Here is a 19961-nt window from a genome sequence, read left to right on the forward strand (position 1 = left end):
TTGGTTAGAAATCAAAAGTTGAATGTGTTATAAGCTAAATATTAGGCTTTCTCTATGGATACAACTGACTAGCGCAAGCTGTTGCTTGGATATTCTATTAATTTTAATTGTTTTTTAAACATTGTGAATGATCGTAAACTAAAAAGTATAAAGTGTAATTATTCCATTAATTGGGAGGTTCTGAATGAAGCTTTAGTGTAATAGATTATATCAATTGGTAAAACAGAATTGATTAGAATATGTACCTAATATCTTCTTTTTTTTTCGTGGGGGAAAATCTGCAAACCAGAGTCCACCTCACTGACGGGACTGTCGGGGTGGCTGATGGTATGCCTTACCGACTAAAAACATCCACGTTCCGCCTAAGATATCTCGGCCCGGGATCACCTTTCGGTATAACTTCGGGGGAGGCGGTTCCAGTACGTGATAAGTTTGTACTGTGACGATGTTATGTTGTACTGTGACGATGTTATGTTGTACTGTGACGATCTTATGTATTTGAAAAAGGGCACTCCTAGACTGTTCTTCAGAGGCCCGTAGCATCAGTCAGAAGTAAAAAATTCAACGTTTTAAACTCCCATGGTAAGTTATTAATATAATTTTGTTAGATCCATAACTATCTTGCTTCCTTAGATATGACTACCTCCATGAGAAGCTTTGTACAGCCTCCCAGATTTCGATCGACTGCAACATAGCTGGAACTAGGTTGGTAAGTGATATGTTTTTTTGATTTATTTTCTTCGAAAGTTCCTTCCTCTCTGACGAATGATATGCGTTCGAAATAAATAATGCATAAACCATGGCCAGAAAAGCATTGGGTCATGGCATAACCCTCCTCTCCGTGACTTCTATTCACCCAACTCTCCAAATCCAGTATGAGCTTCCTGGTTCAGCAAGCGTTTCTATTGGTATTTTGCCTCCATCTTTCGCTCCATAGATCTAATGTTATTGCTCTATTTTCATTCTTATTTCTTTTGGGGTGTTTTTTACTCTCTATCCGTTCTGCAACAAGTAAATCTATGGGTGTCATGGAGCTGATAACCTGGGCAGCGTCTGAAGATATCGTGCGGTACCCACGGCACACTCTTAGAGCCAATCGTCTTTGAACCGCCGTTAACTTTTCTCTACATTTCCTTATGCTGATGGTTTTCCCCCAACATTCTGCGGTATAGAGAATGGTTGATGTCTGCACCGCGGTTAGCATCCGTCGTTTTGTTTGGCCTAGGATCGACCAATTTGGCTGCCTTACTCTGCCTTTTCGCCTTTGTTGTTATTGTACCAATATGTTCGACAAAGCTACCATTAGATCCAAACGTGACTCCAAGGAGTACCTTTTAGTATGTCGTCCTTAAAGTATTAAGGACTTGTTTGGTTTGATGATCTTGCCCTGTAGCGGAAATTCTAGATCGACCTTAATACGAGCACCAGCCAGCATTACACACTCAGATTTATAAGGGGCAATTTCTAATCCGACTTCTTCCATCCAGGAGCATACCTGGTCGACAGCATGCTCCGCTATGGATGCAAGTTCCTTAACGGTTTTGGCTCTAACAATCAAGGCAATATTATCAGCATATGTTAAAATATCAACACCCAGAGGGAACTGCAATCTGAGAAGCCCATCATAGAGTACATTCCGCAGAAGTGGACCCAGAATTGACCCCTGTGGCACCCCTTTCGTCACCTTCATTTTACCGTCACCCACCAGTATCGATCTCTCACTGAAATAGTTCTTGACGTTTTCAATGAGATACTAACTAACTTTCCAGTGGAACGTGAGTTCGCGCACTATGACCTCCCAAGATGCCGTATTGAATGCATTTCTTACATCTAGTGTAATCAGCAGTAAAGCATCCCTATTTGTTACACTCACTTTTTTTAAATTTTCCACTGTGTTGACTACTCTGTTAATGGGGTCTATTGTGATTAATCCTTTACGAAAACCAAATTGATTCGCACTCCAGTTTCTCTTTCAATGTCATTTCTAAGAGTTTCCCCATTGAATCTAAGATGCATATAGGTCTATATGAGCGTTTCTCACCTTTTTTTACTGGTTTTTCTATGAGTACGAGTTGAGCGCATTTCCATTTTTGGGGAAAGCCAGCTCTCCTTATAATACCGTTAAAAAGATTGACAATAATGGAGGGATGCTGGTCAGCTATCAGTTGGACCACTTCTACCGGTATGCCGTCAGGTCCAGGTACTTTGCCTCTTTTAAGCTTCTGCGCTGAATTCTTGATATCGATCTCGGTTACTGATGCAGAGTAGTTGAAATCAACCTTTGACCATTTCTCATGTTTTCCGCTTGAAAATAGCCGTTCGCCTCCTGCCGCTGCGTCAGTGGGTCTATATCGCATTTGGTCTTTAATTTCTTTGTGACTATCTTATAAGCCTGTCCCCAGAGGTCGTCTTCTAAATTATTCACTATTTCTCTTCATGATTGTTCTTTAGATTTTAGTATCTTGCTTCTCAATTTTTTTCTTGCAGTACGGTACTCATTCTCGACCTCGATGATATCACTGTGGCATACCTTTTTACGCATCCGAGTGAGCGCTCTTCTGGCTTTAACGCAGAGTTTCCGTGAGTTAGAGATATCACTGTTCCACCAATATACTGGTCTTCTATTTTTCTTAGATATTTTATGTACCTAATATCTAAGCTGCATTTTGTTTAATTTAAACCTTAATGGCTTAATTTTGAATGTTAATGATATTTAATAAATTAATTAGATAATCCAATTTAATTCCTAACGATAATTGAATAAGATAAGTTACTACTTGTTGTACTGATTATAGTAACTACTGATTGTAGTAAAGGGCAACAAAGTAATGAGATTTTTGAATGTCCGGAGTGCGGAAGAGAGATAACATCACGTATCGGGCTTTTCAGTCACAGAAAAGCTCATGAAAGAAAACGTCTTTCGTAATCATCTTTTAATGCGTGTCAAATACTCATCAGCGAGTAATGGCAGTGAGATGAGATGATAAGATACAGTTATACTATTGTATAAACAACCAACGTTAATGTCAGTGTGATAAAATTCTTTGCAGTATCGGGATCAAAATCTGATTCAAATTTCAATGCCGTCGCAAAACCGCAAATTGTAAGCTAAATTATATGCAATACACTGCAAATTGTATGCAAATGTAAATAGAAAATTGCATGCACTACACTTTTTTCTCAACGTTTATTAATTTTACCCTACTTTCTATATTTTTATTTCAAATGATTTTACCTGTAATCAGTTCCTTCGCTTAACTGTCGCACAGTTATAGGAAATTCGTATGGTCCATGAGCCTTGAGCAGTTCTTGTAATCGCACCAATCCTTCGTTGTTTTCGTAAATGATCGTAAAGGATTTCCAGCCCCAGGCTTTCACAAGATCCACATATGCCTGCAATTAAAAAAAACAATAGATTTTTGTTATACTTAGGTAGTAGTGTAACGGAGAGAAAATACCAGTTCGTGATGAGAGAACTAGAGTTCGCGAACATTTTCGGACGTTCAGGATCATTGTACGGGAACGTTCCCTTATAAGAGCATATATGATCACAAACGAGCATGTTTTCTTTTTTGTTTTCATGTTTCATGTTTCGAATACATTTGATATTTTTGAAAGTGGTTATTTTTTAGTCTAAATAGCATAACGTCAATGAAATGTGTTAAACTGCTTTTCCATTATTCCTAATTTTACAGGAGGGAAAAGAAACAGTACAAAAAAACTTATTCACATGTAGCTAGTATATTCATAAGATGGTCTGGTAAAAAGCATAGACCACTTTTTTGTGTGACTCAGAAGTTATCGGACTTTTTTAGATTTTAAAACATAATGTTGTAGAATTCAACAAACCGCTATTTTTCTCTAATTTAATCATCTTTGTTTATCTTCTGGTGTAAGAGATCTCTGTAGTGTGCAGTCTGATTTAGAACAACGTGTATACCGGGTGATTCCCAGAAGTAGCTCACCTCTATAACTTTTTATATTTTCAGATAAAAAACGAGATTTGGTATGTTAGTATATGACATAAATTAGGATTGATTGACGTATTCAATTGTTTTTGGTCACTCCCAGTTTCACCGGAAATGACTACAACTTTTGATTTTTAAATTAAACCCTCGGTATTTTTTTACTTTATTCAGAGTGTAATATTCCACTCTGAATAAAATGACATATCAAATTTCAACTTTTGTCATTTTTGCATATGGCTTACTTGAAATTGTAACATGCGGTTCAATGCGATTGGTACCAAATTATTGGTAAAAAATGCTTTTTGCAAATACGCTAATGAGCTACACTTGTTCCATTTGAAAGAATTGAGATATGGATAAAAATACGATTTACGCATCTTTTAACCGGCCAGGACTAACGAAATACATTTTCCAAGGCTCCTTGATTAAAAATTAGTGTTTTTAACTTAGCCCTCTAACAGAGCACTTTAGATTGAAATTTAAAATACATTTTTTTATTGTGTATTATTTTGTGTATTATTGTATATAAAACGGAAAAGAAATATTCCGTTTTAATTAGTAAAAACTAAAAATATAATAATATGCAGGCTGTTCCATTTAAAAGAATAAAACTTTGATATTTTTATTTAATTGGGACACTGTATCTTGTAAAAATATTTTTAAATTGTAGCTCTAATAGTCATTCAACAAACCCTTAACTAATTTGTAAAAATCTAATAGTTTAGCTACAATACTCCGTGTCCTATGTGGTGAATAACCCTGTAGATAATGCTTCATAGGTCTGTTATATAAATAATGCATCACATCGTAGACTAAAAACTGTAATTTATTTTGAGATTATTTACTAAATTATATTATATATAAAAATGCATGATTGTCTGATAAACAAAAAACAACTACTAACAGAAAAACACTAAAAAAGCAAATTATTACATTTTTTCTCTTTAATCCTGTCTTTTTATTCTTGAAAGCGTACGGTCATTTCCAGTTCTGTACAATTTAATTTGTAATTTAATTGAAACCTTTAAAAAACCCTGTAAACAATCAAGAAATAACGAAAAAAAGTAGCTACTAGCGTCCATCAGATCCACGTACTTTTGACAAAAATAAATGAAAAAAAAAAGAGCGAAATCTCGTTTAACGGTCCCCTTTTTCATTAAGGAAAAATAAATGAGATTCTTAGTCAAATGAAAACTGAAGACAAATTGCATTAATTCTATAGGACGAATTTATGAATTCGTAATGAGAGATGGAAGAATTTTTCTACGACAAATGTCAGTCGGGTTTATTGAAAACTTTTTTACTTTTTTATTCATTCGTCTGGTATTTCGCTTTAATCATAGACTTTTACATTAAATTAAGAAAAAGTTACCGAAAAGAATATTTTTAAGTTAGAGTCACTTGATATAACGGGTGTTTTTAAAATGTCGCTTCTGTAATTTTTTCGAATTTTCCTAATAAAAATTTGGTATTTTAATACAGGGTGTCCCAACATTCCTTGGGCATAAAACTACCACGTATATTTGGAATCAAAATAAGTTCATTTTACACAATTTCCTTCTATACAAAAGTGCTTCGTTTATCCGCTAGAGGGCATCTAACTTTAAAAATTTGAACACATTTTTTCAGATATTTTAGGAACCGTTATTCCGATTTGAATCAGATTTTGGGTGTCTATGTTTTGGTAAGTGCAGCCGAGGTAGGTCGACTTTGGTAAGGCCGGCCGAGGGCGTAGCACAAGGGAACTATCGTCGCAGTTCTCACTGTGCCATAGCCATCCCGTGCTAAAGTTGCAGCCAAACTGTGCGGCAGCGTAACCGTCACAGTTTAACCTTTTTACGCAGCTTACACTCATCAAGGATGGAACATTCGAGTAGGACAAAATCATCGTCCGGAGGTAAAATATCCCCTCGATCGGATGTCCGGAAGGGGGTGCCTACTCGAGCGTATCATCGGAGAACTAAACTTCGTCAATATTTCAAGTTTGTGGCGTGGAACGTCCGCACTCTACTGGACAGGACAAACTCCAATCGACCAGAGAGAAGAACAGCACTGGTCTCACAGAAACTCCACCGATTAAATATAGATGTTGCCGCTCTTAGCGAAACCCGCTTTGCGGATGAAGGTAGTCTCACTGAGGAGCATTACACCTTCTTTTGGAAGAGTCACCCGGCAACACACAGGAGGATTCATGGCGTAGGCATTGCAATCAAAAACGAAATCGCCACCAAATTAACAGAGGTACCTATTGGTGTCTCCGAACGTCTTATGACCCTAAGGTACCCCATATCAGACAAAACTTACGTCAACATCATAAGTGCCTACGTTCCTACCCTAGACGCTAAAATTGAGGATAAGGATAAATTTTACCAAGCTCTGCAAAATATACTCAAACAAATTCCAAAGCACGAACGAATCATTTTGCTAGGTGACTTTAATGCCCGTGTCGGCAAACAACAGGAAATATGGCCTGACGTATTGGGAAAACATGAAATGGGAAACGTAAATAGCAATGGCGAACGCTTATTAACAACATGCACAGAGTATAATCTTTGCGTCACCAATACGGGTTTAACGAAAATCAACCGCATATACAGGCTTTGTTGGAACAAAAGCATAGAGCACATCAAGCCGTCACTACAAATCCACACAATCCAAGACTAGCAGACAACTTTAAGACAGCCAACAACACGCTCCGAAGAAACCAACTCAAGGATAACTGGGGGTCGCAAAAAGCTAGTCAGATTCAGGAGTATGTCACGCATCACGACTATCGTAAATTCTTCGAGGCTGTAAAAGAAGTATACGGTCCAACTAAGAAGGCAAGATGCCCAATCATGGCACAAAATGGCGAACTTCTAAAAGAGGAAGAGCAAATCAGAAACCGCTGGAAAGAGCATTACAGCCATATCCTTAACCAAGAAAACAACCCCAATATGGAAGCTATCAACATAATGCCTCAGTATAACAGCCTCGATGTATTAGACATTCTAATCACAGAATCCATGAAATAAAGGACTCCATAAAACAGCTTAAAAACAACAAATCAGCTGGCTGTGACGCGATTCCGGCTGAAATCTATAAGTGTACCAGTAAAGAACTTATTGGTCATCTTAAGGCTCTCTTTGATGTCATATGGGAAAGCGGAGAGGTACCTCAGGACTTTTGCAACGCGAATATAGTGAATATATTTAAGAACAAAGGAAGTGCATCAGACTGCGGAAACTACCGAGGAATTTTACTACTGGCTATTGGAGGAAAAATTTTTGCAAAAATTATGTCAAACCGCCTGCACCCACATATAGAAAAAATCCTCCCAGAATCGCAAACAGGTTTTCGCACCAACCGCGGTACCGTCGATTCCATATTCTCCATCCGGCAACTACAGGAAAAAGTAAAAGAGCAGCAGTCTAAACTTTACGTTGCATTCAACGATCTAACAAAAGCCTTCGACTCTGTGAACAGAGATGCACTTTGGGCAATTATGAAAAAGTTTGGAGTACCCATCAAATTTCTTACAGTGTGTAAAAGCCTCCATAACAACAACAAATCAAGGGTGTCATATCATGGATCACTGAGCGATCCCTTCCTAACAAACACAGGCGTTAGGCAGGGATGTGTCTTAGCGCCTCTCCTATTCAATATATTCATGGCAGCGCTCTCCATTATAGTGGACAGCAAACTGCAGGAGAGAGGTTTGGGCATTAGATACATATTCGACGGCGGTCTGTTCAACATAAAAAACTCAGGGCAAAAACACGTACAAGATTCATGACAGAACTTCAATACGCTGATGACTGTGTTCTAGTTGCAAATACGTTACAGCAATTGCAAGAAATGTTGAACACATATACATGGGCATACGAGGCCTTGGGACTTAAGCTGAACATCGATAAAACTAAAATCATGTGCACTCCCCCGGAAGATCACAACAATGCTATAAAAATCGGAGATGAGCTGTTGGAATGTGTAGCGGAATTCAATTATCTCGACAGTTTGATTTCGGAAAAGGCCAATATCGACTCTGAAATTCAGCACAGGATTAGCAGCGCTTCAATCCTTTCGTTCAGGAGAGAGCTTCAAGAGCATTCTGGAAATTAAAAAACAGGGTTTTCTACAATCATGACTTGAGCACAAAAACGAAACTTGCGGTGTACCGAGCGATAATAATTCCCACCATGTTATATGGAAGCGAAACCTGGGTGCCGTACCGCCGACACATGAACGCATTAAACAAGTTGCAACAGAGACATCTTAGACAACTCTTAAGAATAAAATGGTTCCATCACGTCTCAACGTATCGGTCCTTGAAAAAGCTAACTGCGGGAGTATTGAAGTCATGATTGCAAAGTCCCGCTTAGGATGGGCTGGTCACGTGTGCAGAATGCAAGAAAACCGCATACCAAAGTCTCTGTTTTACGGTGAGTTTGTAGACGGTAAGAAGAGGCCGGGTGGACAACTCAAAAGGTTCAAGAATATTTTCCACGAAAACTTAAAGGAAATTAACAAGCAGAATGAGTGGGAAGAGGCACCTCACAATAGAACAGAATGGAGAAGAATTGTAAAGTCAGTTAAGAGCGACAACCAAAAAGTAAAGAGGCAACAAAGCAATGAGATTTTTGAATGTCTGGAGTGCAACAGATAACATTACGTATCGGGCTTTTCAGTCACAGAAAAGCTCATGAAAGAAAACGCCTTGCGTGACCATCTCCTGATGCGTGTCAAATACTCGTCAGCGAGTAATGGCGGTAAGTGCTCTAACATCTAACTTCTAACTTTTACAAAAATCAAGAAGTACGGGAAGGGTGAAAACTACCCCCACCCTTAAAAAATGGTCCCTACAAACTACATTTTTTGTTTCTTGTAAAAACCAAATCAATAGGACTCCTACTTCTAGAGTGCCCCACCTACATATTTTTTAACTGATTTGAAGAGTAATAACTTTTCGTGCGTACCTAGTAACAGTAAAAAAATATACATATACTACGTTTTTTGGGCAAAAAAGGTCTCTTAGTAAAAATTGTTACGAATAATGGTCCTCGAGGTATTTAGAATCTAAATTATTAATACCTGTCATCATTGACATAAATTAAACATGTCGACCAAATAGTTATTAGATTTAAATCATAAATTTTAAATGTTTTTGTGTCAAAAGTTCAACAGAAACTGTTTTATCATTTATTCGATGAAAAATTTATGATAAATTTAAAAAAATAAAAAGTGGCCAAATTTATCATTTCACTCAAATAACTATCTACTATATATATATATATATATATATATATATATATATATATATATATATATATATAGGTATCTATGCTTATTTCTTGTCAATAATGTCATGTATTGACTATTACCATCCTAAATATCTTGAGAATGGTTGCTCGTAGCAATTTTGAAAAAGATACATTTTTTTCGTAAAAAATAACGCAAATGTATATTTTTTAACTTAGTAGTATTTATACAGGTACGGACGAAAAGTTATTACTCTTCAATTTAGTTACCACACACATGTAGGTGATGCCACACTTCAAATAGGAGTCATATTGACATCAAAATGAAATTTCTCATGTCAAAAAATTCGCAGACACCAATTTTCATCCAAATATTTACGTTTCTTCAGAAATTATTTAGAAAAAATCGAAATAAAATTAAAAATTCTACATCCTGTATCTTCGAAACTAAGCATTATAAAACATATATTTATATAGCAATCAATCCTGGTTTATGTCATATTCTAGCCTATCAAATCTCGTTTTTTTGTCGAAAAAAATTAAAAAAATTGTTGTAATAAACAAAAAAGGTTGAGACAATATAATATTTAGTTGAATGAATCTATTGTATTAATAATAAAAAAAATATATTTCCGTATAGAAATATCAACCTCTAAACATATCCGTTTGCTGATATTGCCAGGGTAAAATAATATCATAAACGTGTGTTTGTTCGCTTTTATATTTATTCTTTTTTATGTTTCTCAGATTTTATATCTACATATAAAATTTGGCGACTTTGAGACTCATAAATATTTCAAATAGAAGAAAGATCAATAGTATATCACATTTAAATATATACTTTACGGTTTTAAATGTTGTTTTAATTAATCTACAGCCAAAAATATAACAAAATTCAAAAAAAATTGTTTTTCATAATTCATAAAATTATGAGACACATTTATTTATTTTATTATAAAACATGTTATAGTAGATAAAAACATCATGATTCTCTTGATAATACTTATGTATTTTTATATTATGCTGTGCTTTTTGGGACTTCAGAATTATAAAGATTTTTATGGCTAACTTTTCATTGTTATAACGATGATGTCGACGCGAAAAATCAGTTACTGATATATGATAATATTTTAATTTTTCAGGGCTGTATTAAAAGAGCAAACGAAAAGCAAGATCATAAAATAATAGTATGTTGTCACTACATACATTTTTAGCCATAAATTTTATACTATACATATAATTACAAAGCGTGACAGACTGGTATACTAAGTAACTATATAGCGTAAATTAAGAAAATAGCGCCCACTTTAGTCTTAAGAATATGGTATTATAAAGAGCTGAGATTTTATTACGCCCAGAAGTTTAATTGATTATATTTTCATAAATACATAAAATTAAACACAATTAATATAATATTTAATATTCCTCAACCGTGCATAATAATATTTCCAGCTGCTTCATAAACTTGTAAAATGCAATAACTGCACACTAAACTGCGATTAATTAATTTTAATTAAGGTACTTGTAAAACTATTTTACGAATATTTGAGATGGTGTATTTGTAAATTATGGTTCATATATTTTCGACTTCTAGAGTTTATTTTCTGAAACTATTTTATATCTAACATGGTTGGATATATTGCGCAGAAATACCACTGTTTTATTTTCTACATCAGTACTCTACGGCAGTCTGACATAAAACTTTAAAACATTTCCGTTCGTTAGAAAACTTTTATTTAAGTTAAAGTCTACTAAAAAACATGTCTGTGTAGACTTTATTTCACTGGCTTTTAACACAGAAAACGATTTTTATTTTAAAAATTTTGTAATGTTCTTCTTTATAGACATGGGTCTTTTTTTAGATAAATATAGAAATAAAATCATAAAAGCATGGGTCTAAAATTGCATAGTTTTAAAGATGTTAAACTTTAAAAACAGTTTTTCTTTGCAATAATATTATCTTTATCTGCTGTAGGTAACATTGATCAACAATTAGCACAGGGTGGTCTGAACTGTATTCCGGAAACTTTGGCAGCATATTTTGCAGATAAAATAAATAAAAAACTTGTCATAAATATATGTCCCAAAATGCCTAGTTTTGGAAATACAGGGTGTAGAAGTTTTATTTTTATTTCGACTTTTTCCAAAAAAATTCTGAATTTACATCAATATTTGGATGAAAATGTGTGTTTAACTGTTTTGAAGAGAAATTACTTTTCGTTCGTAGATAGGAACAAATCCTATTAAGTATTTTATGCAGGAATAAACCAAAAAAAGCATCAAACATTTTAGCGAATAATATTAAATATATTATTTATAGTCAGAAAATTCAATTATTCAATTGACTTATGGATATGTGAAGAATAATACATTTGATTGTTTCAAATTGAATGATAAAAACACGATTGAGTTTCATTTTTATTTCGACTTTTTCCAAATAATTTCTGAATTAACGTCAATATTTGGAAGAAAATGTATGTTTACCTGTTTTGAAGAGAAATTACTTTTTGTCCGTGCCTGTATAAAACTACTGAGTAAATAAATATATTGCGGGGTATTTTAAGGGTGAAATTTAATGCTCTTTTTCTATTAAAGAGCTTGTAGAAACTGAGCTACAATAGGCCCTCGCGGCCACAGTGGAGGGTCCCACCTGGGACCCACTCTTAGTCAAATACAAATACAATACAAATAAATATACATTTCCGTGACTTTTTACGTAAAGAATGTCTCTTGGTAAAAATCGCTACGAGCAACCTTTCTCAAGATATTTAGAATGGAAATAGTCAATAAATGTCATTATTGACAAAAATAAACACACGTGTTGAGTAGATAGTTATTTGACTGAAATAATAAATTTGGGAAATTTTTATTTTTTTAAATTATATCATAAATTCTTCGAAAAGATGATGCTAAAAGAGTTTCTGTTGAACTTTTGGCACAAAAACATTTCAAATTTATTATCAGTCTAATAACTATTTACTCAACATATTTAATTTATGACAATGATGACAGGTATTGATAATTTCGATTTCAAATATCTCAAGAACCATTACTCGTAGCGATTTTTACCAAGAGACCTTTTTTGCGTAAAAAACCTCGGAAATGTATACTCAGTAGTTTTACACAAATTTGGACGAAAAGTTATTACTCTTCAAACCAGTTAAAAAAAATTAAGTGACGCCATGTACAAGTAGGAGTCATATTGACATCAAAATCAAATTTCTCATGTCAAAAAACTTCCAGACACCAATTCCCATACAAATATTGACATTACTTAAAAAATTATTTGGAAAAAATCGAAATCAAAATGAAACTTCTACAACCTGTATCTCCGAAACTAAGCATTTTAGGACATACATTTATACGAACTTTTTTTACTTATTTTTATCCGCAAAATATGCTACCAGAATACAGTTCGGACCACCCTGTTATAGTAATAGTATTATTATTTTTTTTTGGAAATGTAAATTTAATATTTTTTTTAAACGAAATATATTCAAATTTATATCATCAAAAGTGAATATTAACATTCTTTTAGAAATTTATCAAAAATTGTGTTCACAGAATAGTGTAATACTAAATACCGTAACTGGAAACTTTTTGAAAGACAGATAGCTCGTTATATTTTACTAGCGTTACATCCATTGTCAACCGTTCAAAAGGCCAATTGTGCATCACTTCAAAAGAGATAAAAGCGTTTTCCATTTTTTGATAAAAAACTATTTAAAGTCGACATTCGGTGTTGAAATAATTGTGCATATAAAGGGAAAAATTCTATTATTCGCCGATGTAGCCATGGAAACTCGTTACTGTATGTGTGTCCAACGATTGAAATTTGAAATTTTGAGTGAATACCATTTTATTTAAAGTTATTTCATTAGAAAACATGGCTATATAAAAATGGTAAAATGTCAGAATTAATTTGAAAATAATAGTATATTGTTTTATTAGGAGTAAAAATGACACTTTTTGTGGCGATGCTGTACGTTTGACTATACCGAGGCCGACATACAGCCGAGGTATAAAGAGTCAATTTTACTCAGAATAGAAAAAGCTATTTTTTTCAAAGGCCACAAATAATTTTTTAAACAATTTTAAACGTTCAAATCGGGACCAAATAATATAAAAAGATTTAAAAGTTACACCTTGTATGTAATTATATATCGAGAAACTATGGTTACGCTCGTTGAATTTGACACTTTATGTCAGTTTAATAATATATTATCGTATTTGCTTAGGCGTAAAAGTGCTCTTCTTTTGAATAAGAAGACTAAGGAATGAGCATAATGCTATCCATGTATTCATGCATGGTGGGCGGAAAAGCCACCATAAAAGCTCTCTAGGGTGGGGATCCTTGACAGTTCTCTTTGACGATTCATTTGACACATTTGAATTTGATTTGAAATTTTGTTGATTTGTCAGTCTTTACGGAGCTTATTTTATGTTATTTATTATTTATTCTACTACTGATAGTTGTATAAAGGTAGTAAATCTAGATGGAAATTGTGGCAGAACTTAAATTAACAGTGACACTATCGTGATTTATCGAAAAAGACTCTAAAATAGTTGGTTGTGTAGCGTGCGGTAGATCTCGGCAAAATTGAGTGAAATAATGGAACAACTTTTCGCTAGTAAGTGACTATATAATACACATACGTGTAGTAAACCGATCATTTATGAAATTCACTTAAATTAACTAAATTATATATTTTTCTTGCATTTTAGCTTTTATTTATTACTTGTCAAAGATTAGATGTCAAAGAATTTAGATACGTTAATTTGACTTACCTGCTTCAGTAGCGTATCGGATGTTTGTGTTAATAAATATTTATTATAACTTATCTATTTTTATTAGAATTATATATTTTTATAACAATTTTAATAACTACCAACATTTATTCAAAACGTAAAATAAAACAACAAATTATTGAGTCTACCCCACGTCTACCCTACATCATAGTTTTACATTTTTTAAATAAAATTAGAACGACACTGATAAACCGGAATTTAAGTCGGCCATATTTGAGGCCCATCGCGGTGTACCTAAGATTTTTGATATGCTCCTTCCTTAGTCTTCTTATTCAAAGGCCAGGCATTAAAATTACTTTTTTATATTGTCAATCATGTCATATAACCATGTCGCAAAAATTAATACTTTTGTGACGTTTGAGAAAAACACCATTTCCTAATAAATACGTATAATGTATGTTTTTTACGATTGACAATTTATTATTATTCAAGAATTAGATATTAAAAATACTTTTATTTTTTAAATAGTTATATAAAGGTCTAGCGTACACATAACACGTTTTTTCATTAAATATATAAAAGTTAAGCATACACATTACACGTTAGTTATTATATAGAAATGGAACCCATCAAAAACATAAAATGTAAAAAAATGCCAAGCCTTCCAATGTAACTCTTTCAAGTTAGTGTCTATGAAAATACCTATTCCACTTTATTAAACATCGTATCAATATTAGACATTTTTATTTCAATAATAATTATGATTTGGAAATTGTATATTGCATGATATTCTACTAATAAAAATAATTTAGTCTTAAGTGCAGAGCTTAGATTTATTTAGTAATCGAAATAATGGATTATTCTTTTATATTTAATCACACGGTACTGACTTTTTGTGAGATATTGAAATTTTTCTGCCGCTTGCAACTTATCCAATAATAATATAGCAGTCTTATACAGAGAAGACCAGGCTACTAGTAACATAACAACTTCCCGGACGAATTTACGCTTACCCGATTGCGTTTGTACTTATTCACTGCTAGTCGGCTGGTCAGGCAGTAGGCAGTTGCAGTTGTGCTTGGACGGGTCGGTCGTGACAGACTAGTAATACGACGCGAGGAGTGCCGAGCATTTATTGTTTTCATTTTAAGTGTTTACCTTCACTTAAGGTAACATTTAAAATAAAAATACTGAAATATTTATTATTTGAGTGTGTTTACAAGCCAAAACTAAAAATAAATAAATTCTCTAAACCCAAAACTCATTTCCAAAATTAAAATATACCTCAATAAAATAAAAAAAAACTAAAATATTACTCTAAATAAAAAAGAGTTATAACAAGTGTTCAAAAAGACCACCTTCTTGTGCTAGACAAAAGCCTAGGCGGTCGTAAAATCCCCGTCTGACATTGGCTAACATATTAGGGCTAATAGTTTGGAAAACCTCTCGTATTTTTATTTGAAGCTCATCCAGATTATTAGCCCTATTATGACCATACACTTTGGATTTTACATAACCCCACAAAAAGAAATTATTGGGATAAAGATCTGGTGATCTAGCGGGCCACAAAATAGTTCCATATCCATATCCATATCCACTAATTATTGGTTGGAAAAAGTATTGTTCAAATATTCTTGAACAATACGGGCATTGTGGGCAGGGCAACCATCTTGTTGAAACCAGACATTGTGGAATCTTTCTACCAATATCTCACGAATTCTAGGCACAATCTGCTGTTGTAACAAGTCCAAATACTTTGCAACAGTTAAATTACCCTCTATAAAAATGGACCAATCATATGCTCCCCTACAAAACCACCCCAAATATTTAGCTTTTGATGATATTGCGTGCGTACCTCAAAATATTTGTGCAAATTTTGCCGAGACCAATATCGTACTTGTGTAGGGTTATGACGACTCAATAAATGAAAACTTGATTCGTCGGTCAAAACTATACGCCGAATAAAGTTTTCATCCAAATTGGCCTTTTCCATTACAGATTCACAAAACGCCATACGCCGAATTGGTCTTCATGGAAAATTTCTTGAGTTTTGCGCGCTTTATACGATCGGTATCCATTCTTTTTAAGGACTCTTTTAACCGTGCTAGGTGAAGAATCTGTTACCTCAGCAATTTGATTACTTGAAAACGTGGGATTTTGATCCGCGGTAGCACAAATGAACACTTGCTTAACTCCTGTTCTTCATTAATCAACACATCAGGCTTTTTGTGTTTTTATGGGGACACGCACTCATGTGTTTCAAAATTATTAATAACTCTTGATATAGTAGGTAAAGATGGAATTGGCCTGTCTACAAAAGTTTGTGGAAAAATTGTTTGTATATCCCGATAACACCTATTTTGGAAATACCATTTTACAATTTGAATTTTCTCACGAACTTCGTAAACATCCGTTATTTTACTTAAAAAATAAATTTTACACGAGAGCTGCCGCGAGAATCTATGTATTCGTTTTGGCTATTAAAACACGAATAAATACAAATTCTGAAACATTCTTATCACATATCTACCTATTTTTATTTTATCGCATTTTTTCGCCTGCTTTTTATCCGGCGGACGGGTATACGCTAATTCGTCCGGTTTTGCCTATGATACTACTACGGTGGTCCGGTCTGTATAGAGTCTTAGAATAGATGCACATATGCTAGAATCTCGAATAAACTACACAGATGCTTCCTCGACTTCAGGAATCACAGGTGTAGGAATCTTGTCAGAGGAACTAGACATCCGACGATCTTTAAGGCTATCGGATGGCTGTTATGTTCTACAAGCAGAGGTTTACGCTATAAAGGAAGCAGCTAGTAATATACGAGGAAAATCGCTGATAGACCAATAAGAGATATCGTGATATACTCTGACAGCTAGAGTGCCTTAAGAAGCATCACCATGCAATCAGTGAGATCAAAAATTGTGATGGACCGCCTGCGTCCAGGGTAGAAGCCGTGGTAGACGACCCACTACTTGTGAAGATTAACGCACTGAATTATAATAACTACCATCAACGCCAAGCAGCAAGAGACGTGGCAACACCGTGACGACTTAGTAGTAGGTAGCAAAAATACAAAGGAACTACTAGAGCACAAAAAGAATCTAGTACACATAATTGTAGATGTCATTACTGGAAATTGCCCCCACAGGGGTAAACCTCGTGAGATGGAAGGTTTCCAACAACGACTACTGCAGAAAACGCGGAGACGAAGAAGAAACCACAGAGCGCCTATTGTACCACTGTCCGGCACTGGAATACCGACATTTTAAACAGAAGCTAACATCAGCGACATCCGGAATTTTTTTTAAAGCAAAGAAAGAATGAGAGGAATGTTTGGTACAATAATAAACAGGAGTATCGCAATGGGCCCAAGGCCTCCGAGTGAGGCATCAAACATAATCCCAAACCCCAGTAACCTAACCTATCCTGCAACTTATACAAAAATTTGTGAATCATTTTCATGAAAATTGATGTGCTATAAATAATAGAGCATAAAGTTAGAAGATAAAGTTAGAGCCAACAATTCATGCCATAAAAAATCAGATTAGATTAAATTAAATTCTTCGAGGTGACTACCGGCCACTGCGACCTTTTCAGATGTATTGTGGTCCTCTTCTGATCCTTAGATTCATTCACGTTCTCCAATCCTATTTTCTTCAAAAAGCCAAGGAACTCGGAGACTGAACCCTTCATATTCCGTGCTGGCAACTTTTACTTTTGGGTCGGTATTTACACGTGTGAAAGTAAATCGCATGGGGATCTTATTAAACCGGAGTGAAAGAAATGCAACGGTGTGCTGTTATGGCGTTGCATTTGCAATTAAGTATTCAAATCACGATCGCAAACCGTTTATTTTTAAAAGACTTTTATCTTAGAAAAGATAACTGGATAAAAGCATTAGATATGTTTCTGAGCATCGGAAATGAAATTATAAGAATATTGTTAGGGTGCCCATTTTTTTATAACAAGAACTTTTTAACACATAACACGCAAGAACTACTTTAGATATTGAAACTTTTTTTTTATTTTCAAGTTCGGATCTTTTACAAAATGCTTAAATAAGAGAAATTCTATAAACTTGGGTTTTCCCTTCAAAATTGAAAAAAAAGCAATCTATTTACTTTTAGTGCATTGCAATTTTCAGCAATCGTGAAACTTTTTTATTTATAAAGATTTTCACATTCTGTCTGCGAAGAAAATAAGGCAGGAATGAATTTTGATAAAAATTACAATCAATTATGTCAAATGGATTTCGAGATATCGACTTTTGAATTCAGAATTCTAATAGCGCGACCACTGTCGAACACCAACTCAATTCCACTTATTTTTACCAAAAGTGCAAGTGTTTCTAACTTGCACTTAAAAATTTACAAGCTATAGGGAAAATTACAACGACTGATTAATAAATAAACAAATAAAGTATCACGTAAGACGTAATTAAATATTGAAACTGAACGCATGATGTACACTCTTCCCTAGAATTTTAAGTACTGATATGGTTCTGATTGGGTCGACCGGTCGACCGCGACGAATCTGCTAGATTCCCTTCCACGTCTCTTAGCAACACAGTTGCACAGTTTCATACGTTTGGCAACGTTTTTACTGTTCTCTCTTTGCTCAGTACATTATAAATGCATCGTACTCTTCTTACATACGGAAATCTCGACCCAAGACTAACCTTTGCTAGCCCTTAGTACCAGGCTCATTTGGCTGTCGCACCGACACAAAATGAGTTCTGTCGTTTCTATTTCAGATTGCCAAAATCTGCACATGACTTCTCCGTCAGTCTCATCAGCTATGCCTGTTAAGCTAAGAATGCCCTATTAGTAGATCCACTACAGCTTTAACTAGACTATTAAAAAATCAGAATACACAAAAAATATAATAATTAGGCTAAGTTAAATGTTTAAAGCAAATACCTGTTTCCATTATTACGCTCATATAAAATTGAGATTAATACACCAGACTTCGGTGAAATCTGTATCTTATCCATTAAACCGCCTCGTAATTGGTTGAAAAGAGGTAAATAATAAATTACTTTGAGCTCCAAATCGTTAGCGTGTTTTAACAAGGGGATATGCGAAGTTTCTATTCATATCGCCTCGCTCCTCAAATCATCTAAGACAAAATTACTTCCTAACGTAATAACGGGGGAAATCCTATTATAACTCTGTCGGAAAATTAAACCAGAAAATGCAGTACAGCTTGTATTCTGCCGGGAATTGTAATGCAGTATAACCTATTTGGATTAACAGGCATATTTATATTAGAGATGTCATGAGTCATGCGATCATTGAATGCATGACTCATGACATTGTATTGATGAATTTTATAATGGACAGTGACATAATCCTAATAATTAACATCATTATTAAAGGTAAAAAAGGTAATGAGCTTTGGAGAAATGAAAACATCAGGCAAGAATTAAAATTTTCATTACAGTTTTCATATACTAAGGGCTGGCAAAGGTTAGTCTTGGGTCGAGATTTCCGTATGTAAGAAGAGTACAATGCGTTTATAATGTACTGAATAAAGAGAGGACAGTAAACACGTTGCAAAACGTATGAAATAAACCGAGAAACTCTGCACATCGCTAAGAGACGTGGAAGGGGATATAGCAGATTTGTCGCAGTTGACCGGTCGACCCAATCAATACCTCTGTCAGTACTTAAAGTTCTAGGGAAAGGTGTACGTCATGCGTTCAGCTTCACGATTTAATTACGTCTCGTGATACTTAATTTGTTTATTTATTAACGAGTCGTTGTAATTTTTCCTATTGCTTGAATTTTTTTAAGTGCAAGCTAGAAACACTTGCATTTTTGGTAAAAATAAGTGAAATTGAGTGGGTGTTCGATAGTGGTCGCGCTATTAGAACTCTGAATTCAAAAATCGATATCTCGAAATCTATTAGAAATAATAGATTGTAGTTTTTTCAAGAACTTTCTTAATATTTCTGCTGTATTTTCTTTGTAGAGAGTATGTAAAAATCTTTATCAAT

At 34.3% G+C, this 19961-nt stretch overlaps 1 protein-coding gene across 1 annotated transcript in view; it reads right to left on the reverse strand.

Annotated features, from left to right (window-relative positions):
- The window catches only part of LOC115879316 (glutamate receptor ionotropic, kainate 2), a 344372-nt gene that overhangs the window by 165718 nt on the left and 158693 nt on the right, over nucleotides 1-19961 (reverse strand). Inside the window, exon 5 of the mRNA XM_030896084.1 lies at nucleotides 3236-3393. Coding sequence (XP_030751944.1) covers nucleotides 3236-3393 — 158 coding nt within the window. The remainder of the gene's footprint in view (nucleotides 1-3235; nucleotides 3394-19961) is intronic.

This window comes from Sitophilus oryzae, unplaced genomic scaffold (genome assembly GCF_002938485.1).
Source record: "Sitophilus oryzae breed Bouriz unplaced genomic scaffold, Soryzae_2.0 scaffold_1576_pilon_pilon, whole genome shotgun sequence".
In the NCBI taxonomy this organism is placed as follows: domain Eukaryota; kingdom Metazoa; phylum Arthropoda; class Insecta; order Coleoptera; family Curculionidae; genus Sitophilus; species Sitophilus oryzae.